Raw genomic sequence first — 25,754 nt, 5'->3', positions numbered from 1 at the left:
TGTCCAGTACCCACAGACTCATTAAGTATATGGAAATTGTCCTATTTATACAATCACCCCATCCCTAATTAAAGGGTTTAACTGATGTTTTTCTAAAGTTTAAAGCAAGCAATTTCCAATCAGGGATGTCATGAATGGGATAATCCTGCCAGCAACTTCTTTTCTGGAAGTTACTGTCAACATCTTATTAGGGGAATTCCACACACAATGCCTGCCCCTCGACTGCATCTATTCAGCAATTTTGAAACAATATAAAGGAACTAGAGGTGATTAGAGGACACTGGTGAGTATGTGGTTAGTCCCAATTACAACATTTTGTATTTATTTTATTCATTCATGGGATGTGGGCGTCGCTATCTAGGCCAACATTTATTGCCCATCCCTAATTGCCCTTGAGAAGGTGGCAGTGAGCTGCCTTCTCGAACCTCTGCAATGCTGTTAGGGAGAAAGTCCCTGGTATTTGACACAAAATTATGTTATGTTGGCAGTTCAACTGAAAACACTTTCTTTATATAATCATATTGTACATTGGATCAACATCCTGTATTAAAACAGGTTTTCTAGACTGGGCTGAGCTGCCTATCATGAATTGCTGGAAAACAGGCACACATATATTTAAAAGCAAAAAACTGCGGATGCTGGAAATCCAAAACAAAAACACCTGGAAAAACTCAGCAGGTCTGGCAGCATCTGCAGAGAGGAGCACAGTTAACGTTTCGAGTCCGCATGACTCTTCAACAGAACTAAGTACTGTTTACGAATGCAGTAGACTAAGTTGAGGGAAGTGCAAGTGAAATGCTGCTTCACTTGAAAGGAGCGTTTGGGCCCTTGGACGGTGAGGAGAGGGGAAGTAAAGGGGCAGGTGTTGCATCTTCTGCAGTTGCATGGGAAGGTACCGTGGGAGGGGGTTGAGGTGTAGGGGGTGATGGAGGAGTGGACCAGGATGTCACGGAGGGAAAGATCCCTACGGAATGCCGCCGGGGAGTTGCGGGGGGGGTGAAGGGAAGATGTGTTTGGTGGTGGCATCATGCTGGAGTTGGCGGAAATGGCGGAGGATGATCCTTTGAATGCAGAGGCTGGTGGGGTGCTAAGTGAGGACAAGGGGGACCCTTGTTTCTGGGAGGGAGGAGAAGGCGTGAGGGCGGATGCGCGCGAGATGGGCCGGACACGGTTGAGGGCCCTGTCAACCACTGTGGATGGAAAACCTCGGTTAAGGAAGAAGGAGGACATGTCAGAGGAACTATTTTTGAAAGTGGCATCATCACAACAGATGCAACGGAGGTGAAGGAACTGAGAGAATCGATGGAGTCCTTACAGGAAGCGGGGTGTGAGGAGCTGTAGTCGAGGTAGCTGTGGGAGTTGGTAGGCTTGTAATGGATATTGGTGGACAGTCTATCACCAGAAATTGAGACAGGGAGGTCAAGGAAGGGAAGTGTTGGAGATGGACCATGTGAAAATGATGGAGGGGTGGAAATTGGAAGCAAAATTAATAAATTTTTCCAGGTCCAGACGAGAGCATGAAGCAGCACCGAAGTAATCATCGATGTACCGGAGAAAGAGTTGTGGGAGGGGGCCGGAGTAGGACTGGAACAAGGAATGTTCCACATACCCCATAAAGAGACAGGCATAACTGGGGCCCATGTGGGTACCCGTAGCCACACCTTTTATTTGGAGGAAGTGAGAGGAGTTTAAGGAGAAATTGTTCAGTGTGAGAACAAGTTCAGCCAGACGGAGGAGAGTAGTGGTGGATGGGGATTGTTCGGGCCTCTGTTCGAGGAAGAAGCGGAGAGCCATCAGACCATCCCAGTGGGGGATGGAGGTGTAGAGGGATTGGACATCCATGGTGAAGAGGCGGCAGTTGGGGCCAGGGAACTGGAAATTGTTGATATGATGTAGGGTGTCAGAGGAATCACGGATGTAGGTGGGAAGGGACTGGACAAGGGGAGAGAGAATGGAGTCAAGATAGCAAGAAATGAGTTCCGTGGGGCAGGAACAGGCTGACACAATCGGTCTGCTCGGACAGTCCTGTTTGTGGATTTTGGGTAGGAGGTAGAAGCGGGCCATCCGAGGTTGGGAGACTATCAGGTCGGAAGCTGTGGAAGGAAGATCTCCAGAGGAGATGAGGTCAGTAACAGTCCTGGAAACAATGGCTTGATGTTCAGTGGTTCACATAGTTCTTGGTCACATAGGCTCACAATCTATCACAATAGATGAAGTGTGTTTCAGATCAGCCATCCCGTTTTGCTGTGTATCTTAGCACTCCTGTGACTGACACCGTGTTATCTGTAATCACTGTCACAATCTTATCACAGTAAGTGTTAAAGCATTGTAGACCAACTGTCTCGTTTTTGCTTAGCATCCTAGTGACTGTCACCTATCCATAAGAAGGGTCATACGAACTCGAAATGTTAACCCTGTTTCTCCCTCCACAGATGCTGCTATAGACCTGCTGAGTTTTTCCATCATTTTTTGTTTCAGATTTCCAGCATCTGCAGTATTTTGCTTTTACCTATCTATAAGCACTGGGTTCACACCTGCTTCAGGCTAGTCCAGGCTAGCCTTTGCTATGTCCTTTTGTCTAGGCTAATGTATGTCAAGTATCCCAGCAACCTTTGCTGCACAGGCTCCTTCCTGATATCTTTTCATAGCTAAAACCACTGCTGCTGTCATGCTGTGCTACTGCTACCCTAGATTACCCGTTGCCAATAAATGACGAACACCTTGTACACTTTTAACAGTTGTGTAAAAAAAAAACTTGAGCTATTTCTATAGACAGTTCAGTCTGTAAAGTATGAATAGTATAAAACTGTTTTCCTGCAAGGTAACCTAAACTTAAAAGCTGCCCTTGGTAAATAATGTTTTGTCTGTGGGGCTGCAAGCGCCTTCCGAATTTTTAAAAAAGATTTGTGCTTGAAAATATGTTTAGAAACCACATTCTTTTTAGGAATTATAACCAATGCAGTTCGAGTCTTTTCAATGTTATAAACCACATACAACAAAGGATAAATCACAGTAAATACTTTAGTAATTAAATGTTATGATTGTGCAAGTAAAAACAGTCCTTTGTTGGCTTTCTTGGTAGAAAACAATGAGTGATGAGACTCCAACTTAAATTTTTGGCCAAAGACCATAGCTTTTTTTTTTAAACACCTGTAAAGGTAATTGAAAGAAACATATAATTAACATAATTTTTAAAAAATTCTTTAAAGTACAGAGGCATGGAAGCACTTGTAAAGTTATTTCTTGCCTCCCTTTGATTCCCCAGCCCATCAAGCTGCAATTGTTCACCATAATTGCTGTCATTTTGTTGACTTGCTGGATAGCTGAACCTAATCAACCTTTCCCTACTTCAAGTGGCTACTCCACAGCCTCACCCCTCCCTGTGCCAGTAACCTAAAGATCAGGAACCGAAGTGTGGCAATTAATCACAGACCCTTTGTCCTACTATTTGACTGAGCAGTGCGAGGAAACTGCAGATTTTACCTTAATTGCTGTGTAAAAAAAAACGAAGAGGAACACGGCAGAATTTCGCCCTTTGTCGGGTGGGCTCGATCGGGAAGCCGCCCGTGATCGAGGCCGGAAGGCGAATTCGCCCCTGGCCGGCCAACTAAGGCCCGCCCCAGCATGAAACGCGAGCGGCAGCGCTCAGCGCCGCCTGTGTGGGCGGTGGGAGGAGTGCGAGTGGGCCGAGAGCGAACTTAGTGCTCGAAAATCTCCAAGGCCCAGAGTTGCCTCAGGGAGGTGAATAGTTTTTTTTTAAAAATGAAGAAATTAAAAATGTTATAAAACATGTGACTGTCACGTGATCAGGGACATGTTATTAATTAAATTTTAAATTTTAAATTTCTTATTTTATTTTTATTTGCTTCAGGAAACCTCACCCCCCGCCCGTGGAGAGCTTTCCTAAATACTGCAAAGGTCGCCTGGCCTTTTCGCCTCTCCCGCCAACCATAACGTTGGATGGGCAGCGAAAAATTGTATTTAATTGATGCTTTCATGGCCTTAACAGGCCTTTTAATTGTCAGTGGGTGCACTGCTAACTCCGGCGAAATATTGCGCCTTGACATTGGGACGCTCGCCTGATGTCAACGCGCGACATTGTACGCTCGAGCAGGTCAGGCACGCACCCACCTGCCGAGCAAAATATTTTGCCCGTACTATTAGCAGAAGCTTTTTATTTTAAGAAGTGCTTTCATTCACCTGTATTTTTTCACCTCTTTGACTCTCATGTTTTTCCCTTGGTTAAAGGCCAGCAGTGCTTTGCCCCACCTCTGTGAAAGCTACTGTTTGGATTACTTAAGCAATTTTAAGTATAAATTGATTATGCTTTTCCAACCTATTGACTGATTGATTGATTGTACTTGCATGACCGTTGAATACCTTTCTGATAATGTTCTCGATTGTAATCACAAACATTCTGCGAACGTTGCTTCCCAATAGTCTGATTGACAGAGTTCAAGGTCACTGCTAGCAGAGCCAGGCATAATGATTCAGTGGATTTCAGCTTCTCTGGTAATGATTGCTAGGTTAGACCCTGGGCACCTGAATCATTCTTTTTCCAAGATTTCTCACTCACTTGCAACTTGGTTGCACCTTGGTTAAATACTCTGGCTCTGTGCAGGTTTCTGATACACTTGAACCTTAGCACTAGTCTAATGTTGCTCTCAGAATCAAGACTGAGTTCCTATGACTCTCAGGGCTGGGTTGTTATGCGATTTGTTGCAGTGGTCTTTGACTTGAACCTTTTCTTCCACCTTCCCTACCTGGGATGAAACATTTAAGTTATGAAGAGAGGTTGGATAGACTTGGGTTGTTTTCGTTGGAGCAGAGAAGACTGAGGGGCGACTTGATCGAGGTGTACTAGATTATGAGGGGCATGGGCAGGGTGGATAGGGAGCAGCTGTTCCCCTTAGTTGAAGGGTCAGTCACAAGGGGGCATAAGTTCAAGGTGAGGGGCAGGAGGTTTAGGGGGGATGTGAGGAAAAACTTTTTTACCCAGAGGGTGGTGATGGTCTGGAATGCACTGCCTGGGAGGGTGGTGGAGGCGGGTTGACTCACATCCTTTAAAAAATACCTGGGTGAGCACTTGGCATGTCATAACGTTCAAGGTTATGGGCCAAGTGCTGGTAAATGGGATTAGGTAAGTAGGTAGGTCAGGTGTTTCTCACGTGTCGGTGCAGACTCGATGGGCCAAAGGGCCTCTTCTGAATTGTGAGATACTGTGATTTCTGTGCTATTAGAGGTTTTTCCCAGATCAGTGAACTCCTTGCGTCTTCTGAATGTGGTGCTGCAGCTGGGAAGAAGGGAAGAAAAAAATCTGTGTTTGTATAGCACCTTTCACAGGCTCAGGACATCCCAGAGGCTTTTGCAACCCGTGAGGCACCTTATTTGAAGTGTAGTCACTGTTTTCATGAAGGAGAAGTGTTTCCACCAACAGGGCAGACTGTTGCTACCCGCTGGGCCTCCTGAAAAAAATTGCAGCTGTTATTTTACAGCACAGTTAAAGATATTATTTTATTCATATTCACCCAAGGCAGAACCACCGTGGAGAGAGAAGCAGAGTTAATGTTTCAGGTCGATGACCTTTCAACTGTTCTGATGAAAGGTCATTGACCTGAAACATTAACTCTGTTTCTCTCTCCACAGACGCTGAGTATTTCCAGAATTTTCTATTTTTATTACAGATTTCCAGTATCCACCATATTCTGCTTTTTGGACCGAGCCACTTTTTTTTTAACATATATAGCATTTTCTTACATTTTCCCTATTAACTTTTACGTTCTTGGGGAAAGAGGAAATGTAACGAGATTCGCATTCTAACAAGCGTTTGCTTTTTCTCCAGGAGGACATCACGGACATCCCAAAGTTAGCAGATTATCTTAAAATTTTTAGGTAAGTAAAGAAATGCTTTAATTATGGCATCATTGTCTTTTCATATAAAATAAATCTCGGATGTTAATTCACCCGTATTTAATTTAAAAATTAGAGTCAGTGTTTTCAATAAATTACAAATCGGTTTCAGGGAGTGGGTTAAGATATTTTTGAAGGGTTCTATTGAAGGTGTAAACATTGTCTGAAGTTTATATGACCTATGTATAAAAGATGTGGCTTTCATACATATTTATAATGCGAAACGAATAGTTTTAACATTTTTAAATAATTCAGCCATAATTAGCACATTGGGCTGAATTTTCCCAGACCATTAGAGATAGTGGGGAGGCAGAAGGCCTGGAACACAATGGCCTTCCTGCCACCATGGCCTAGGGTCAGCAACGAGAACTTCAGCACAGCATGGCCGCCAGTTGAGCCATTCAAGGGCTCAATGAAGTGTCACTTCCCACCCTAAGCGGACATTTTGTCTGCGTTGGGAGGTCCCAATGCCACAGGGGACAGGTAATCCCAAGGGGACTCTCAGCAGCATTCCAGGAGAGAGCCCACCTTGATGGAAATTCAGTGGCCCATTACGCCAACGTCGGAACAACCCCCTAACACCCCACCCCTTCCCCGCCCCCACCCCCCTAATCATAGGGGCCTGCCTGGCAAAGTGTCACCTCAGGGTCCTATCACCCCATCAGCGTGGGGTTGACTCCTGCTTTCAGCCCCAGCGGTGAGACTTAAACCTGAATGGAAAAATTCAGCCCAGTGTCTAGCCAATCTTGGTTAATGATTTGGAGCATCTTTTTAAGAGCTTTCAAATTTATTAACAATGTTAGCGTTTGCGTTGTGGCCTTCAATAAGAGAAGCTGGGGACATTTCTAAAACAAAAATCTTTTCACGCCTTCCCTCCCATCCACAGTTTCTTAAATTTTGCAACATCGAACTGTACCTTTCTGTAAATGCAACTTGGATTTATATAGTATTTTACCATTTCAAATCAAAATAATCCACACCGTTAAAACTCTTTGAATAGCTTTGAAGCGAATTGATTTTTATGCAGCCAAGATTAGATTTAGAAAGTAACTTCAAACATGGAAAAACATCTCAGCTTTTCACAGAAGAGGAAAGGAGGTGCTAAGACTTTGAGAGTATCAGGAGAGGCAACGAAAAGCTTTGTTAAAGAGATGTGGTTTGAAAAGGCTTTTAAAGGTGGAAGGGAGTGAAAGAGGCAGAGGGTTTTGGAGAAGGAGAGAATTTTTTTTTTTCCCCCAGAGGCGGAGTAGGAAGGGAAAGGCAAATGCTCAAAAAGGCAGAAAATTGGAAGACACAGAATAAGGTGCAAGGCTGGAGGAGGTTACAGAGAGAGGGAGGAGGTTAAGGACATTTTTGCAGATGAGCATTTTAAATTCAGTGAAAGTAAATGGGGTGATGGCCATTGGGACTCAGCCATTCTACACAAACAGCCCTCTGCAATGAGAAGCATGAGCAGCTGATTTTCATGGTGTTAGTTGAGGGGAGAATTGGTCAAAGTACCAAAACTCCCCATTCTTCTTCGAACAGCGCCTGGGACCCCTAATGCCTACTGCAGCCACCGCTAAAGGCAGACAGCCTGAGTTGTACGTCTTGTCTGGAGGATAGCACCTCCGACAATACAGAGGGCAGAATTGTACGGCCCCGTTTCGGCAGGGACGTGGCTGTAAAATGCAGCGAGACATTCTAAACCCCATTGACTTCAGCGGGAAGGTAAAATCCCGCCCAGAGTCTTTCAGTACTCTACTCAGTGAGCCTAGCTTGTGCACCCAAGCCTTGGTCTGAGACTGGAACCGACATCTAACTGAAATGCAGACAAAGTTGCTACCCTATAAACCAAGCTGACCCTACATGAATGTCCATGGTGCAAGTTTGGTGGAAATGATGCTTTAGTTGAGTAGGACCACAAGATAGAAATTCCCCTTTCGATAGATTCCCCTCCTTGACTATATCTCCCTCCATCCAGCAGATTCCTTCCAAGACAGTCTGGCCATAATCCATTTGTCACCAAGCAAATGCAGTATTTGTATTCCAACACTCAGGACTAAGGAATGAATGTACACAGGTTAAATAAATCCTTCTAGTTCTCAATATCAGCCACCCCCAAGATGTGAGGCAAAAAGTTCCCTGCAGAAGAGAGAGAAACTGAAGGCAAGATATCCTCACACTTTCTAAAAGCTTCCAAAAATACATCAAAAGAGGGCTGGAAGTTCCCTCACTTGGCAGTATGACCATTCACCTTTTAGTTTCAGAAGCTGTCCTGTCTGGTCAGTTAATTACAACACTACCTTTATTTGAGGTGGTATTTTCAGGTGTTATGCCTGGTCTTCCAGAGAAGGTAATCTCTAATAGTGTACTTCATTTCGGGTGAACTCGCTCTGCCAGTTTTCTTGGCAGCATTTGCTTTCCAGAAGAACCTTAATTATTTGCATTCACCACGATATAAGGACAGGTAGAGAATTATATTTTGAATATCCAAAGAGAAAGAACATTATCCATGACTGTAAAGCCATGAGGTTCTACATTCAAGAGGTAAAGCTCGGATTACCATTCAGATGGATATGTTACAATATTTAACTGGGGATATGTTCATATATTGCATTTTGTTTCAGTAAAGTTGAATGATGATAGGCCAGGCCATAATGTTTTGGGTTAATTCTGAATCAAGCAATAGAAATTTAGAAATCAATCATTATTGTATTAAAGAAGATTAATTGAAAGGAATTCAAACTGAAATAACGGGTTCAAATTACATTGAGTTTTTTTTAAATGTAGACTTGAGAATATGTTTCCCATTATAGGCCTAAGAAACTGACGCTGAAAGCCTACAAGCAGTACTACTTTATTTTTAAAGATACTTGTTTATCATACTTCAAGAATAAAGAAGTTTCTCAAGGAGAACCAATTGAAAAATTAAACCTGAGAGGTGAGAAACCACTTTTTTGCAATTCACGGATTGAACATCACTTAAAAATGCAGGTAATGTGTTCTAAATGCTAAAAAAGGAAAATCCTAATGTCGCAACAGTTGCTTAAATTCCAAATCAAACTTGGTTAGCAGTGCTTATATTTATTTTCCAATAATGCTAGCTATGATGAAACAGATCGTATCCGAGATTTACATCAAACAATTAGAGGTCATCTGTTAAATTCTTTTTACCCCTCTCCTTCCCACAATGATGTATCAGCCCTCATCTTGCAGGACAGGCCTATAAACAACCCCCTCTTATGCTTTGACAGACATCATCCCATCACCAGCACTTTTCCACCTTGTCCTACCTGAAGTTCAAACCAAATTCAAACTCCATCACATAAAAATAATAAAAGTGCTTTACCTCAATGTATTTTTTTTTTTGCAAAATGATATCTCTACAAATTGTCTCTTTCAAAAGTTCAAGATGATTTTTCAGTGACTTTGCAGCTCCACCATCAGAATGTGCTGTCCGTCAGTCTTCACCTGTACAATTTCACTTCATCCTGCTGCAATTTTTACTGATTTGCTGTGAACATTATTCATTGGACTATTGGGTACTACAACCCCACAGTATTGCCCTGTTCCACGGTATGTCACAGGTTGCAAACATTGTCATTATTATGGTTTCCTTGTTAGTTAGGTGCCTAGAATGTTGAAAGAAAAAGATTATTTAAAACATACGCCCGAGATGATCAAACCTCTTCTAAAAATTGTCAAATAATGGGTTATTTGTTTATCAACAGAAACACGTCTACGATGGAATGACACTAACCTCCTACACTTTGCATATCTCCAATACGTAAATGATATGTTTGCTATATTTGAATTCGCAGCTGCATGCAAGAACTTCCTTGTACACCTTAATGGGCTCTATCCTGCACTGAAATTCACCTTTTGAAATGGAGCAGTCAAATGAACTCCCTTTCCTCAATGTACTGGCTGAGAAATCTGCCAATGGATTCTGTACTATAGTTTGCTGCAAGCCCACCTTCACTGGTCAATACACGCATCGGGATTCCTACAGCTCCAAGCGCTAGAAGATTGGCCTTATCATCAACCTCATAAATAGGGCTCAAGCCATTTGCTCACCATGCAAGTTTGATGCTGAAATAGGGCACATCAAAGCCATCCTGTGGGCTAATGGCTATCCTGATCAGATCATTGCTCGCTGTATATCGAACAAACTCATGAATGGCCCTGAAAAGTGTCCAGTCTACCTCAGATTACCCTGGGAAGGTATTGCACACTGTTACTATGCAGTAGCAACATGAGTGGTATTCTCCACCAACAGGGTACTGATGTCAAGCTAAAAAGACATTCTACCTACCACACAAATGAATAATGCGGTATATGACTTTGTGTCGGTGTGATGCCAAGCATGTAGGCCGTATGTCTCAACAACTGCCAGATCATACCAAACGGCACATCCCATTAGCTGTTCACAACAGGCAAAGTACTGACCGTACCCAACCAGCCCGTGCTTGCAAAACTCAAAATGCAGTGTCCAACATTAGATGTGATTCTGCAATTGCACAACCGTTGCTAAACAATATCCTGACTGAGCTAGGAATTACACTAAAAACAAATTTACGATTAACAGTTGGGCTCACAGTGTGGCTCACTTATACATGCTAGAAGCCACCTAGACTCACATAAAGGGATCTGTCCTCTGCAGACAGAAGGAGCATTCCCACCCAATGTGCCTTTTCCAGCTAAACAAAAGCTTGGGGACAGCCATTCTTTGGTCATGGCATGGGGAATGAACCAGAGTCGACCTGCCTGGCTTGAATTTTAACAAAAGCTTGGCAGTTAAGTTTTCTGCTGCATTCTCCATGGCAACCCCTCAACCAATCAGAGTCCACTTGCCAATCATTCAGCACTCTCTTCTCGTGCAGTATAAATTATTGTTCCCTTTACTGTTGGTATATCTTGCAAGCTGTCCCGATGAGTGCAAGATGAAAAGCTTCGATAGCATGTCTCTTTTTATCAGCAATACTCAATTTTCATGTCATTAAACTTTGCATTGCAGAGGAAATTAAGTTTTGCAGAATTATGAATATAAAATATAGTGGGCACCAGCATACCACCTAACATTCAGTCTATTAAATCATTAAGAAATGGGGGGGGAAAATGGATGCAATGGATGGAAGGCAAGAATAGGAATCTGTTGGAAAAATTATAGTTGAAACTAGATTATAATGTGCAAACTTCATCTTCTGTTACTCTTTAGTAAATAACGTTTTAAACAGCTGAGAAGAAAAAATGTCAGCTTTCTACCTCACAGCATTGGAAATGAACTTATTCTATATTTTCCTTAAGAAGGCAAAGGCTTATACAATGTAGAGAGGGCAAAGAAGAGGTGTGTTTGCCAGGGGTTGTGGGGACATTTATGGTATGATTATATTGCTGGCTACCTTCTCCCCTGGTCCGCCATTCAGATTTCACCAAAATTGCATTCATATAGCACCTTTCACAACCTTGGGACGTCCCAAAGCTCCTTACAGCAAATGAAGTGTAATCATTGTTGGTCCCCTATCCACCTTTTACTTATAGCTCTTTGAACGCCCGCACCAGCCAATTAGGTTGTGTCAAAGAAATTTCTTTCCCCTCGAGAAGATGGGGGTAACTTCTCTTCTCCAGGCAAAACCTGCTCGCCCACAGGGAGCTGTTGGGATTCCTAGTCCCCACATTTTTCCATCTGTCGTGGTGCAGTTTTGTTAGGAATATCCCTAATAAAGCTGCTTTGTTACCCATATTAGTACCAGTTTGCCTTTGATAAGTACAGTAATTTATAAATCTGTAATGCCGCATTATCTCAGAATGAAAAGGATTAGTCTGGAGTTAGTGAATCAAGAAATGCCACGGCTTTTAACACACACACTCCAAAAACACACATGAAAACCTTTTATTCAATTTCTCTGTCACATTTCATCTCTCACTTAACTATTTTCCTTGAAACTTTGCCTAATACAGGATGTGAAGTTGTACCAGATGTGAACGTAGCAGGGCAGAAATTTGGGATCAAATTGCTGATTCCTGTGGCTGATGGCATGAATGAAACATACATAAAATGTCATAATGTAAGTATTTTAGCGGAGGTTCTATAGATTAACAGGAGTTAACACTAGTGAGACTCTGCTTCGGTGAATGGGGGGAAAAAAAACATTTCTCAGCACTTAACAGCAAGATCGAGGAATTAGCACTTGGATTTTGTGAGGGATTAGGGATTAGCTAACCCTCTTCATTTTCCCCTAATGGAGCGATTAAGTGACTCAGCAGCATATCTCATTAAATATATAACTATTTGTTTTAACAAGAAACACACCAAGTCCTATTTTTGGCATGTCAGGAGTTAAGTTAGGAAGGCACTATTCCCCTTCAAAATTGTTTTTTTTAAAATCCTGGACATTACTTTTGCAAAGAGGCCAACTCCAACATGATTTTTGAGTATATAGTTGCTTCTGTGGAGCTGTTACATTTTATATTTATATTTAACATCAACGAGCTGGGAAAAATCTAATTGACAATAGGTTAGCTGAAAACGTCAAATTAAAAATATCCCTTGTACCTGAAAGTACGAAAAATGTTTATTAAAGTTAACCAAATGTAGCAAATCTTCTACAATAGCATAATGAAGATATAGCCAAAAACAAATTTCATGTTTGTATAACAAAAATGTTAAAATTGTGTAACTTATTAATCATCATGTTCAACACACTGTTTTCCAATAGGTGCTAATGTAGTGAAGTAGCAATACAGTTATTGGTGAACACAATCGTGTTAGCTCTTATGTAGCTTGCTAGGTCAGACTTGTTTTTTTTACTTGCATTTCTATCCTGTCTTTAATATACTTAAATGTCCAAAGGTGCTTAGATCTTTTTCAAACAAAAGCAAAAATTGCTGGAAAAACTCAACAAGTCTGACAGCATCAGTATGACTCGAAACGTCAACTCTGTGTCTTCCTCCCCACAGATGCTGTCAGACCTGCTGAGTTTTTCCAGCAATTTTTGTTTTTGTTTCAGATTTCCAGCATCCGCAGTATTTTGCTTTTATCTTGGATCTTTTTTGTTGTTTTCTTCTTTAAGTTGGTGGAGAAACTACATGCGAGTTAATAATTCTTCCTGAGAAACTTGTATTCGGGTCAGCCGATATAAATGCCAATTGGATAGTTATTCAAGGCAATGTGTACTAAACTGCTCCCAGCTGTAACTGATGTACTTTCCTTCTGTACCCATTTTTACAAATGTACAAAGAGGCTGACAGGAAAAGACCACCTGGCCCATGAAGCTTACCCCAAACAATCATGATGCAACCAACCATCATGACTCCTCGTGGTCCTTTCCACTTAGTCGTGTAAGCTCCTGGAAGAGATGATTTAAACTGGATTAACATAAAAAAAACTCTAGGCCATTTTGTGGGTGGGGGGTTGGGGAAGAGAAAACCTAGGAAATTCCTCTCCAACCCTCAAAGGCAATCAAAACAAGTGCCAGAAGATCACAGTGTCACTGGAAGTATATACCCAATATCTCGCCTTCCTTTTCAATGAAGAGATATCAACAAGGGACTCAACCACTCCTTTTTGTAATTTTGCACTCTATCCAGGAGAAAGCAATCCCCTTGACTGACATCCCAGCCACTGGCTTAAACATCCATGTTAAATTTCTCACAGCTGGTTGGTGAAGCAGGAGACCAGAATTCAATCTTTACTCCGTTTAGATTTATTCACTAAGTGAAACAGTATAAGTGTATAGCTCTTCACCCCACTCCCACCCCAGTGTCAATAAGTGTCTCTTTATGTGTGCTAAAATAATGAATGCCCTCTATTTTTTTTATCCTTACCCTTAGTTCATGCAATTAACAATTCACCCTCTCGCCAATTGGTATACCATGGCTGCAGTGCGTTGTATTTACATAGAGGAGTGCAAAAAACAGCAAGGCTTCGGTAGCAATACCTTCTAAACCTGTAACCTCTACAACCTAGGAAACGAAGGGCAGCAGGTATATGAGAGCCTCCAAATTCCACTCCATGTCTCACACAATTCCAGCTTTGACACATACCACCAGTCCTTCATTGTCACCAGGTCAATACCCTAGAATTCCCAATCTGACACCATTGTGGGTGAACTGCAACAACTATTCAAGGAGCTGCACCACCACTTTCTCACAGTCAGTTAAGAATGGGCAGTATATGCCAGCACATCCTGTGAATGAGTTTAAAAAATAAAATCTGCATACACCATACAACTTGATAAATCGTTGCAAGTGCCCTCAACCCTCTGCGTCACAAGAAACTTCCTGACATCTAATTTAGCTCTCTGCTTGCATAGCTCATATGACGCTTTTTCCCTAGTTGAAATAATCTGCTCATACAGACACAGTCTAATTAATTCATTTTAAACACTTCAATTGAATCTTCCCAAAGGATATACTTTGATAACATGATTGTCAAGAGTTTTTAAATTAGGGTTCATTCTAGTGACCCCTCTGAATTTTTTCAATGTCCCCTGTATCACCTCCCCATCTGAGGGGAGGAAATTGAATGCAGTATTCCAGGTGAGCCCCAACTAAAGTCTTGTACAAGTACACCATAATTCTTCTGGTTTTGAAATGAATTGTTCTTGCTTTACATCCTAGTATTCTATGTACTCTCATAATAGTATCATAGCACCAATCATGCACCTTCACAGACTCATGTACTATAACTCCTAGGCCCTTTTACTGCTAAACAGACTTCAGTTCTGTACCAAGCATGGTATATACACGCTGTGTGTTAGATCTATCCATCTGCATGACACTACATTCATCCATGCCAAATAACATACGCCAGATGCGTGCCCGTTTCCCCATTGCATCTCGATTAGATTGTAGTCTTTTCTCCTCATTTAAGCTTCTAACACTAGCACAGATCTTTGTATCATCCACAAATTTACGGACAGGACCCACTACACCATCTGGATCATTCATGTAAATTGTGACGAGCAACAGTCCCAACACAGATCCCCCACAGGGCGCCACTAGTTACCGATCTCCGTGAAGAACCACTTATCTATTTGTAAGAAAGCAACCAACTCCCTGTCCAATGGAGAATGTTCTCAACTAACCTATGGTGCAGCATCTTCTCGAAAGCTTTCCCAAAGCCCAAGTAAATAACGTTGATAAGGCTACTTCATTCGTCAACTTGGCTACTCCCTCAAAAAAATTGTACCAGGTTGGTAAGGTGCAACATCTTCTAGAAATCATGTTGGAAATATCTAACAACATCTACTCAAGATGTTCATATTTCAAAGTGTCCTTTCTAACAACTTCCAATAATTGAAATTAAATTGATGGGCCTATAGTTTCCTATTTCCAAATTGCTGCCCTTTTAAAATAATGAGACCACATTAACCTCCTTCCAGTTCACTGGAACAATCCCCATCTCCAATGAGCTATAAAAACATATAAACAAGGGGTTCACTTAATCCACCCCTGAATTTAGGCAGCATAGGAAACAAATATTGTATCATCCATAAATTAAGCACCTCCTATTAAGCAGCTGATAATTGGGTATTTATATTTTTTTAAAAGTTGTTAAAGTCAACGATATCACTGATATTTTGTTGTGGTTTCACTTCATGTTACAATCCATTAAGTATGGAACAGATTACCGCCTTGAATCTAATTGGTGCCTTGGTAGGAGCATTGCAACAGTCAGTGGGGCAGGTTCTTGATTCATCAGGGAGCACAGATATGAGTTTCTCAGCTAGTCAGAAGGGAAATAAAAATGGCCTGAGATCCTTATGGACCAGGACCCAAAGGTTAGGGCCAGACAGATGAGCTGAAAGGTCTTTTTCTCATTATTGTCTGCTCTGTTTTAAATTTGCTGTCTTTCACGTTCCCCAAAATTAATTTTGCTTTCCATTTTTTTGATGTTCTGAGTGGTTTATATTAATGCCAAGGATTTTGTGGTTTCAGGAAACGCAATACGCTAAATGGATGGCTGCCTGCAGACTGGCTTCAAAGGGCAAGACAATGGCTGATAGCTCATACCCCACAGAGGTGTATGACATTCAGTCTTTCTTAAAGATGAAGAATGTAAATTCTGTGCCTCAGGTGATGCGTGACCCAAATGCCATGGACCTGAACCCAGAATCATTGGTGTCACCAAGATACTTGAAAAAGTTCAAAACTAAACAGGTACTGAAAGATAACCAATAAGTTCCTTATTGATGCAATAATATACACTTGTCTGTGAAATTTTCCCAGCTGGCAAAATTACTCGGGATAAAAAAATAAAATACTTTTGTCCATAGTGTGTAGGGTGGGGCTGGAAAATTCTGGTTTATGAAATATTCCAATTATTTTAATCTATTATTTCTGCAAAGAATATTCCACTCCACATATGGGGGAGGTGTTGCATAGTGGCATTGTCACTGGACTAGTATTCCAGAAGACCGAGGGTAATTCTCTGGGGACCTGGGTTCGAATCCCACCACAGCAGAGGGTGAGATTTGAATTCAATAAAAATCTGAAATTAAAAAAGTCTGATGATGACCACGAAACCATTGTCGATTGTCGTAAAAACCCATCTGGTTCACTAATGTCCTTTAGGGAAGGAAATCTGCTGCTCTTACCTGGTCTGTCCTACATGTAACTCCAGACCCACAGCAATGTGGTTGACTCTTAAATGCCCTCTGAAAAGGGCAATTAGGGATGGGCAATAAATGCTGGCCTAGCCAGCGATGCCCACATCCTATGAACAAATTTTAAAAAAACTCCCTCCAAATATGAATTTTATTTTCTCCTCTCTGTCCAAAGTTTTCTTTCTCAGGTGCTGAGCCTTCAACAAAATTGAAGGTGGGATACCCAGTCTTCAAAGTGCCATTTTGAAACAATATCTAGGAAATGTGCAACGGTAAAGATCTCACAACAGAAGGTCATAATGCAACAGAATAAGCATCTGCTGCAGTGCAGGCTTATTACGACCATACGAAATAGGAGCAGAAGTAGACCATTAAGATCAAGGCTGATCTGTTTACATTTTGAATTCCACATTCCCATCTACCCCCAATAGCCTTCGATTCCCTTGCCTACCAAGAATCTATCCACCTCCGCCTTAAAAATATTCAATGACCCCGCCTTCTTCTGAGGCAGAGAGTTCCAAAGTTGCACAACCCTCAGAGAAAAGATTTCTCCTCATCTTTGTCCGAAAAGGGCAACCCCTAATTTTAAAACAGTGCCCCCTAGTTCTGGACTCACCCACAAGTGAAAACATCCTTTCCATGTCCACCTTGTCCAGACCATTCAGGGTCTTGTATACTTCAATCAAATCACCCCCCACTCTTCTAAACTCCAGTGGAAACAAGCCCAGTCTGTTCAACCTGTCCTCATAAGACAACCCACTCATTCCAGGTATCAGTCCAGTAAACTTCCTTTAGACCGCCTGCAATGCATTTACATCCTTCCTTAAATAAGGAGACCAAAACTGCACACGGTATTCAGGGTTTGGTCTCACCAATGCCCTATATAACTGAAGCATAACATCCTTACTTTTATGTTCAATTCCTCTTGTAATAAAGGATAGTATTCCATTAGCCTTCTTAATTACTTGCTGCACCTGCATACTAACTTTTTGTGATTCATGCACTGGAACACCTAGATCCCTCCGCACCTCGGAACTCTGCAGCCACTCTCTGTTTAAGTAATCCTCTGGCCAGAGGGTCATTGAGATCTCCATTCACATCGGCGGCACTGGAAGATCCCGCCCGGCACGAGGGGCTGGGAAAATTCCGGCCTCTGCTTTTTTTATTATTCCTGCCAAAGTGAATGGGCGGAATTGTCCCAGATTTGCGTTAAGTGCGGTAGCGGGTGGGTAAAACAACGCAATGGTGGGTTTTCACACCGTATCATCCCAAACCCGCCACATTAATTATGTGTTCCTGGGAAACACGCCATTTCCATGGAGACGGGGGGGGAGGTGTGGGCTCTCATTTGCCTGCCACGCCATCACCTCGTTGCTTCATCACGCCAGACGCGCATACACATCTGTGCTTCCAGCCCATGACAACCGCAGGGAAGATGTCCACGAAAGGCAAAAAGGACTGCAGCCCCCAGGTTTAGTGATGCGTCACTGGGACGTTCTTTGGACGCCGTGGAAGCCTGCCCCAATGTCCCCTACCCCCGCTCTAAGACAATCAGTACACAAGAATTAAAATATCTTTAAGCGCATTTCTCACATGGTTAGATAACTGACATGATCTGACCATTTAGGTCAATGTGAACTCTTATTTTAAGGCACGTTGCTCCAAGGATGCTTTAGTGCTGCCAGCACTCCACAATTTGGGTGCTGAGCCAATTTATTCGTCGATATTAATAATACACACATAGAAGGTTTTCTTTCAAGTAACATAACACTTCACAGCTATCCTGCTCCCCTTCAGTGTTACCAGTCTGATGTTAATTTAACATTTAATTTTAGAATCACCTCCAAACTGGAATGATGTTATAGTCCCCCCATGATTGTAGTTTATACTGAGATTCAAACAGTCGCTGTTCAGTATGAAAATACATTAAAATGAAGCTATAGTAACTATTTAACGAACGTGCCCAAGTAAATTGCTGCCCCAAGTTGTTCCTCACACAATAGCTTTCTCCATCAAAATAACTGTTTAGTTTTTGTAACGCGCTTTATTTTCAAGACATCAGCCACTATATCTCAGCATCCCTTTCAAAATTATGGCAAAGACAAAGGAATATTACGAACAGGAGAATGTCATTCAGTTAAACCTTAGTTGATCTGCATCTTAATTCCATAATCCCTTGGTTCTCTTGCCGAACAAAAACCTCTCTCTGTCTTAAAAGCTCCATGAAGTGTGGGAGAGTTCCATATTTCTTCTACAGTGTGTGGGGAATACCACGTGTGCAGGAAGTGTGACCAGCTGCAGCTACTTGAGCTCCAGGTTTCAGACCTTGAGCAGCAGCTGGAGGCACTGAGGTGCACCCGCGAGGCTGAGAGTTTCGTGGATAGCACGTTTTTAGACAAGGTCACCCCACAGCTTACGGAAGTGCAGACAGAGAGGGAATGGGTGACCATCAGTCAGAAGAACGGCGTCAGGCAGGTAGTCAGGAAATCCCCAGGGTGCATCTCGCTCGAGAACCGTTTTTCTGTGTTGGAAAACAGTGAGAGTGACGGTTCCTCTGGGGAGTGCAGCCACGCTCATGGCACTGTGAGTGGCTCAGCTGCACTGGGGGGGAGAGGAAAAAGAGGAGAAAAGCAATAGTGGTAGGAGACACGATAGTAAGGGGAATAGACAGGCATTTCTGTGGCTGTAGACGTGACTCCAGGATGGTATGTTGCCTCCCTGGTGCCAGGGTCAAGGATGTCACTGAACAGCTGCAGGGCATTCTAAAGGGGAAGGACAAACAAACAGCGATCGTGGTACATATTAGTACCAATCACATAGGTAGAAAGAGGGATGAGGTCCTGTAAGAAGAATTTAGGGAGCTAGGAAGCAGATTAAAAAACAGGACCTCAAAAGGTAGTAATCTCTGGATTACTTCTGGTGCCACGTGCAAGTGAGTATAGAAATAGGAGGTTAGTTCAGAAGAATGCGTGGCTGGAGAGATTGTGCAGTAGGGAGGGCTTTAGATTTCTGGGACATTAGGACCGTTTGTGGGGGCAGTGGGACCTGTACAAGGCGGACAGGTTGCAGCTGAACCGGAATGGGACCAACATCCTTGCGGGGAGGTTTGCTAGTGCTGTTGGGGAAGGTTTAAACTAACTTGGTAGGGGGATGGGATCCTGAGAGGAGGGTCAGCAGCGGGAGACGCACAGTCAAAATTAGAAGAGAGAGCATGTGAGTCGGGAAGGCATAGAAATTATAGGCCAGTTAAGGCACAAGGGATTTTGGCAAGATTGGATGATATTTATTTTAATGCAAGGAGTCTGATGAATAAGGCAGATAAGTTGAGGGCACAAATTAACACATGGAAGTATGATGTCATTCCTGTCACAGAGACATGGTTGAGAGAGGAGCAGGATTGGCAGCTCAATATTCCAGGATATAGGGTCTTCAGGCGAGACAGGGAAGGAGGTAAAAGGAGAGGGCGTATTGCAATATTGATCAAGGAATCAATTACAGCAGTAAGGAGGGATGACATCTTAGAAGGCTCCTCAAATGAAGCCATATGTGTAGAACTTAAAAACAAAGAAGGAGCAATCACATTGCTGCGAGTGTACTGTAGGCCCCCAAACAGTCAGAGAGAAATAGAAGAGCAGATATGTAGGCAAATTCCAGAGAAGTGTAATAACAATAGGGTAGTAATAATGGGGGATTTCAACTTCCCCAACATTAACTGGGTTAGTCATAATATGATAGGTTTAGAGGGAGCGGAATTCTTAAAATGCACCCAGGAGAGCTTTTTAAGCCAGTACGTAGAAGGTCCTACAAGAGAGGAGGCGGTCCTGGACTTAATTTTAGGGAATGAAGCCGGGCAAGTGGTAGAGGCATCAGTGGGGGAACATTTTGCAGATAATGATCATAACATGTCATCCGCAAACACGTTAAATTCAAGGTTGTTATGGAAAAGGATAAGGATGGGCTAGAAATCAGAGTTCAAAATTAGGGGAAGGCTGATTTTAATAAGATCAGATATGATTTGGCCAGAGTGGACTGGGAACAGCTACTTTTAGGTAAATCTGCGTCAGAGCAGTGGGACTCATTCAAGAAGGAAATAGGGAGAGTACAGGACCAACATATTCCAGTTAAGATAAAGGGTGGGACCAACAAATCCAGGGAATCCTGGATGTCGCGGGGTATACAGGATTGGATAAAGGTAAAAAGGGAGGCTTATGGCAGATACTGACGGCTCAAAATAGCGGAAGCCCTAGAGGAGTATAGAATGTGTAGGGGGAAAACTTAAAAAGGAAATTAGGAGAGCAAAAAGGGGGCATGAAAAAACATTGACAAAGGAAAATCCAAAGTTATTTTACAAGTACATTAAGAGTAAGAGGATAACTAGGGAAAGAGTAGGGTCCATTAAGGACCATAGTGGTAATTTGTGTGTGTAGCCGGAAGACGTAGGCAGGGTTCTAAATGAATACTTTGTGTCGGTGTTCACAAGTGAGAGGGACACCGTGGGTATGGAAATCAGGCAGAAGGACTGTGATATAATTAAATAAATTAGCATAGATAGGGAGGAGGTTCTAAGTGGTCTGGCAGGCTTAAAAGTAGATAAATCTCCAGGCCCGGATGAAATGTATCCCAGGCTGTTGAATGAGGCAAGGGAGGAGATAGCAGGGGCGCTGGCAATAATTTTCAATACCTCTCTGGCCAGAGGAGAGGTGCCAAAGGACTGGAGAACAGCCAATGTGGTACCGTTATTCAAGAAGGGAGGAAGGGATAGACCAGGGAACTACAGGCTAGTCAGTCTAACCTCAGTGGTGGGGAAACTATTGGAAGCAATTCTGAGGGACAGAATTAATCTTCACTTGGAGAGACAGGGATTAATCAAGGACAGTCAGCATGGCTTTGTTAAGGGGAGGTCATGTCTGACCAATGTGATTGAATTTTTTGAAAAGGTGACCAGGTGTGTAGATGAGGGCAATGCATTTGATGTAGTCTACTTGGATCTCAGCAAGGCTTTTGATAAGGTCCCACATGGGAGACTGATAACGAAGGTAAAAGCCCATAGAATTGGCTGAGTGGCAGGAAGCAGAGGGTGATGGTCGAGGGGTGTTTTTGTGACTGGATGCCTGTGTCCACTGGGATTCCACAGGGATCGGTGTTGGGTCCCTTACTGTTTGTGGTATATATAAATGATTAGACTTGAATGTAGGAGGGTTGATCAGTAAGTTCACGGGTGACACGAAAATTGGTGGGGTGGTAAATAGTGAGGAGGATAGCGTTAGATTACAGGAGGATATAGACGGGCTGGTCAGATGGGCTGATCAGTGGCAAATGGAATTTAATCCGGATAAGTGTGAGATAATGCACTTGGGCAGGACAAACAAGGCACGGGAATATATGATGAATGGTAGGACCCTGGGAAGTACTGAGAATCAGAGGGACCTTGGTGTGCATGTCCACCGGTCCCTTAAGGTAGTGGGACAGGTAGATAAGGTGGTTAAGAAGGCATATGGGATACTTGCCTTTATTAGCTGAGGCACAGAATATAAGAGCAGAGAGGTTATGCTGGAACTGTATAAAATGCTGGTTAGGCCACGGTTCTAGAATCCGCATTATAGGAAGGATGTCATTGCACTAGAGAGAGCGTAGAGGAGATTTACCAGGAAGTTGTCTGGGCTGGAGAATTATAGTTATGAGGAGAGATTGGATAGACTGGGGTTACTTTCCCTGGAGTAGAGGAGATTGAGGGGGGTACATGATTGAGGTGTATAAAATTATGAGGGGCATTCATAGGGTAGATAGGAAGGAACTTTTCCCCTTGGTGGAGGGATCAATAACCAGAGGGCATAGATTTAAGGTAAGGGGCAGGAGATTTAGAGGGGATGTGAGGAAGAATTTTTTCACCCAGAGGCTGGTGGGAATCTGGAAGTCACTGACTGAAAGGGTGGTAGAGGCAGAAACCCTCATAACATTTAAGAAGTATTTGGATGTGCACTTGCGATGCCATGGCACACAAGGCTATGGGCCAAGTGCTAGAAAATGGGATTAGAATAGTTAGGTACTTGTTTGACTGGCGCAGACTCGATGGGCTGAAGGGCCTTTTTCTGTGCTGTATACCTCTATGACTCTATGAATAAGTGCTTCCTAATTTTGCTCCTGAATGACCTAGCTCTAATTTTAAGATTATGTGTCCTTGTTCTACCCCATCAAATCCTTTTAACATTCTGTACAACTCAGTCAGGTCATTTCCACAACACCCCCAAACTCCCATCAATCTTCTATATCCGAAGCATAATAAGCCATGTTTATGAAACCTACGCTCATAATTTAACCCTTGGGTCTCATTCTGCTGAGTTCATCCTGCACCCTCTCCTAGGCCACAATATCCTTGCTGACATGTGGTGTCCAAACCTGATCACAATACGCCAGATGGGGTTTAACCAAAGCTCTACATAGTTGAAATGCAATTTCCTCTCTTTTGTATTTCAGCCCCCCTTGGGACAAAGGCCAGTATTCCATTTGCCTTTGCGATTGCTTTTTTTTTGTATCTGTCCGTTAGTTTTTAATGACTTCTGTACACCCACATCTCTTTGCTCCTCTACATTCTTAGTTTCTCACTATTTTGAAGATACTCTAATCTATTTTTCTTGGGTCCATAGTGAATTACCACATACTTGCCCACGTTGAATTTCAGTTGCCATAGCTCTGCCAGCTCACTTAATCTGTCCATGTTTCTTTGCAACTTGCTACTCTCATCTGCTATACTTACTACCCCTCCTAACTTAATGTCATCTACAAACTTGGTGTTCTATCACTTCGTCCAAGTCATTAATAAATATTGTGAAAAGAGTTGAGACCCCAGACCAGTTTTTTGGGGAGCACCGCTTGACAACATTCTGCTAACTTCATCGCCAGCCATATCTCCTACACACCATCCACAGACAAAGGGCAACATGGTAAAGGGGGTGGGGGATGGGGAAAAAGAAAGAGAGAAAAAAATCATAAGACAAAAAAAGAAACAAAAATGAATAGGAACAAAAGGAAAGGAAGAAAAAACATATGTGACGTAGCCGTGGGAATTCACTGGGATAATATACATTAGATAATTATTTCACCTTTGGAGGTTCTGTGACAACTACCGTTTCCTGATCTACAGCACAGACAAACAACCTGTTTGCCAATGTTGCACTCTGTAGCCCACTAGAAAGTAAAAGAGAAATTATATTTAACTCACTCTGAACGAACGCTCAATTCTAGAAATGAGCTTTCAAAAATTACAGAGGAACAGCACAAAGCGACAAAAGGTGTTACATTGGTCCAGCCGTTTGGAATAAGTATCAGCATCTCTACAGCCCAATATTAATTTCTGACAATATTGAAGAAACTGGGCATAGAAGTGAGCAAACTTAATATTGCATCTATCTCTGTTCTCAATCTTGTAAAGTGCACGTGTAACCAGGACCAAATTTAAGCTGGTAATGGAACAGTACAAGGGCCACACTCAGAAGTGATCAAAAATGTTTAGTTTTGTACATAATTGTTGCAGCCTTGTTACATCAAAGAATTTTAAGACATATCCTTATTGATTTAAGATCAAATCTTTGCCAATAGCAGAGTAAGTTATTGAATCACTGCTTGGTGGTAAAGGAAATGTTACAAGTGACAAACTGTTGACTCACTTTTCAATCTGTCGATTCTTCCTCAGAGAAAATATTCGAACCACTCTATACTTCTACACACAAAGGGAGTAAGCGCATGTTGTATGCTCCCACACAGATACGATTTATCAAAAAGCCACCTTAGGCACATTGGAGCCATTGTATTTGTGACAACAGTTGCACTACAGTAAATCCTCTCTTGAACGTTTGGTTTTCAGTTGACCACACGCATCCTGGAAGCATATCAAAATGTTACGCAGATGGCCCTGGTAGAAGCCAAAATGCGGTTCATCCAGGCGTGGCAGTCACTGCCAGAGTTTGGAGTTTCTTATTTTTTAGTCAGGTAAGTGAGATGATCAGACTGCAGCAACATTGTCAGTTTGCCCTGCCAAAACAAACCCAAAACACTCGTGTTAAAACATGTAAACATAAATGACACAAAGGCAAGCCTTACAATTTTCATATACTCGTACTCTAATTAATGAAATTGTCACATTAAATGGTATTTCTAGAAATAACTGACATTACCTCCAGCACGACTGCTGACTAATCAGCCTGAATTATTCAGGCCCTTCCCAACGATCCAGCGAATTTGATATCTTAAGCGAAGGTAGAAAACATCATTTCCTGTGTTTATATAAAAGTTTGTGTATTTGTACAAAAATACCAAGTACACATTTGCTGCTAATTTTGAGGCACAAGAGCACATGTGTAAACCGTAAAAACCAGTTGTGAAACCTCAATGTAATTGAAGAAATAAAGTCTGATGTAAATGTTCACAAATTAAATTATTTTCATGTAGGATAAAATATTGAATCAAGTGTAGCTTCTTCACAATAATTGCTCAATTTAAGTTTAAAAATTAAATGATTAAAAAGATACCCATTTTCATCTAATTAAGCAACATATGTTTTAAAAAAACTGCAATGTATTTAAACACTTTTGCTAACATCTGGAGCATATTGTGGACAATTTACTTCTGTGCATTTTTCCATTTAGGATGTTATATTCCCTGTTTCTGCTTGAGTTGTTTGCTTGCTTGACCACAGAGTATCTTCCATCAATACAGAGACACATAACCTGGTGTTTTAACTTATCTATAAAAGACAGAGGAGAGAATTTTCTCCCCATCGGGGGTGGGCCGGTGGGGAGCAGGCGCATGGCTGATCGCCGCCCGCGGTCAGCTGCGCACCACCGTTTTATATGTGGGCAGACCAATTACGGCCCGCCCAGCCCGGTAGCAGCACTACCTGTGCGGGCAGGAGGAGGAGTGAGTGTCGGGGTCTGCGCCCTTTCGCGCAAATGAGTGCAGAAAGCTTCCCTGAGGCAGCTCCGTGCCTCAGGGAGATTAAGTTCAGTGTCAAAGATGGTAAAAATATTTTAAAAATAAGATTATTCAGACACGTCCCCTCCTGCAACAGTGTCACATGAGCTGGGACATGTTTATGAATTTTCATTAAAATTTTTATTCAATTAATAAACACTTCATGAAACCTCACCCCGCCCGTGGATGAGGTTTCATGAGAAATGCGAAGGCCGCCTGGGCTCTTCGCCTGCCCCCCCCTCCCCCCCCAGCTAACCTTAAGGTTGGACGGGCAGCCCTAACAAT

General features: G+C 42.4%; 1 protein-coding gene and 1 long non-coding RNA gene across 4 annotated transcripts in view; one reads left to right on the top strand and one right to left on the bottom strand.

Moving 5' to 3' along the window:
* The window catches only part of fermt1 (FERM domain containing kindlin 1), a 76,666-nt gene that overhangs the window by 45,123 nt on the left and 5,789 nt on the right, over window positions 1-25,754 (top strand). For all 3 annotated transcript variants that reach the window (XM_078556424.1, XM_078556423.1, XM_078556425.1), the window contains 5 exons: window positions 5,843-5,892; window positions 8,709-8,833; window positions 11,854-11,960; window positions 15,835-16,056; window positions 24,364-24,488. In XM_078556424.1, coding sequence (XP_078412550.1) covers window positions 5,843-5,892; window positions 8,709-8,833; window positions 11,854-11,960; window positions 15,835-16,056; window positions 24,364-24,488 — 629 coding nt within the window. The remainder of the gene's footprint in view (window positions 1-5,842; window positions 5,893-8,708; window positions 8,834-11,853; window positions 11,961-15,834; window positions 16,057-24,363; window positions 24,489-25,754) is intronic.
* LOC144689372 (uncharacterized) lies at window positions 5,332-24,367 on the bottom strand. Its single transcript, XR_013578642.1, has 3 exons — window positions 24,167-24,367; window positions 23,603-23,687; window positions 5,332-5,465 (listed from the first exon to the last, which is right to left on the bottom strand). It is a non-coding gene; the product is annotated as an uncharacterized LOC144689372 (long non-coding RNA).

Source organism: Cetorhinus maximus, chromosome 14 (assembly GCF_964194155.1).
Source record: "Cetorhinus maximus chromosome 14, sCetMax3.hap1.1, whole genome shotgun sequence".
NCBI lineage: Eukaryota > Metazoa > Chordata > Chondrichthyes > Lamniformes > Cetorhinidae > Cetorhinus > Cetorhinus maximus.
Note: the sequence above shows the minus strand (reverse complement) of the source record. Positions and strands in the feature narration are given on the sequence as shown.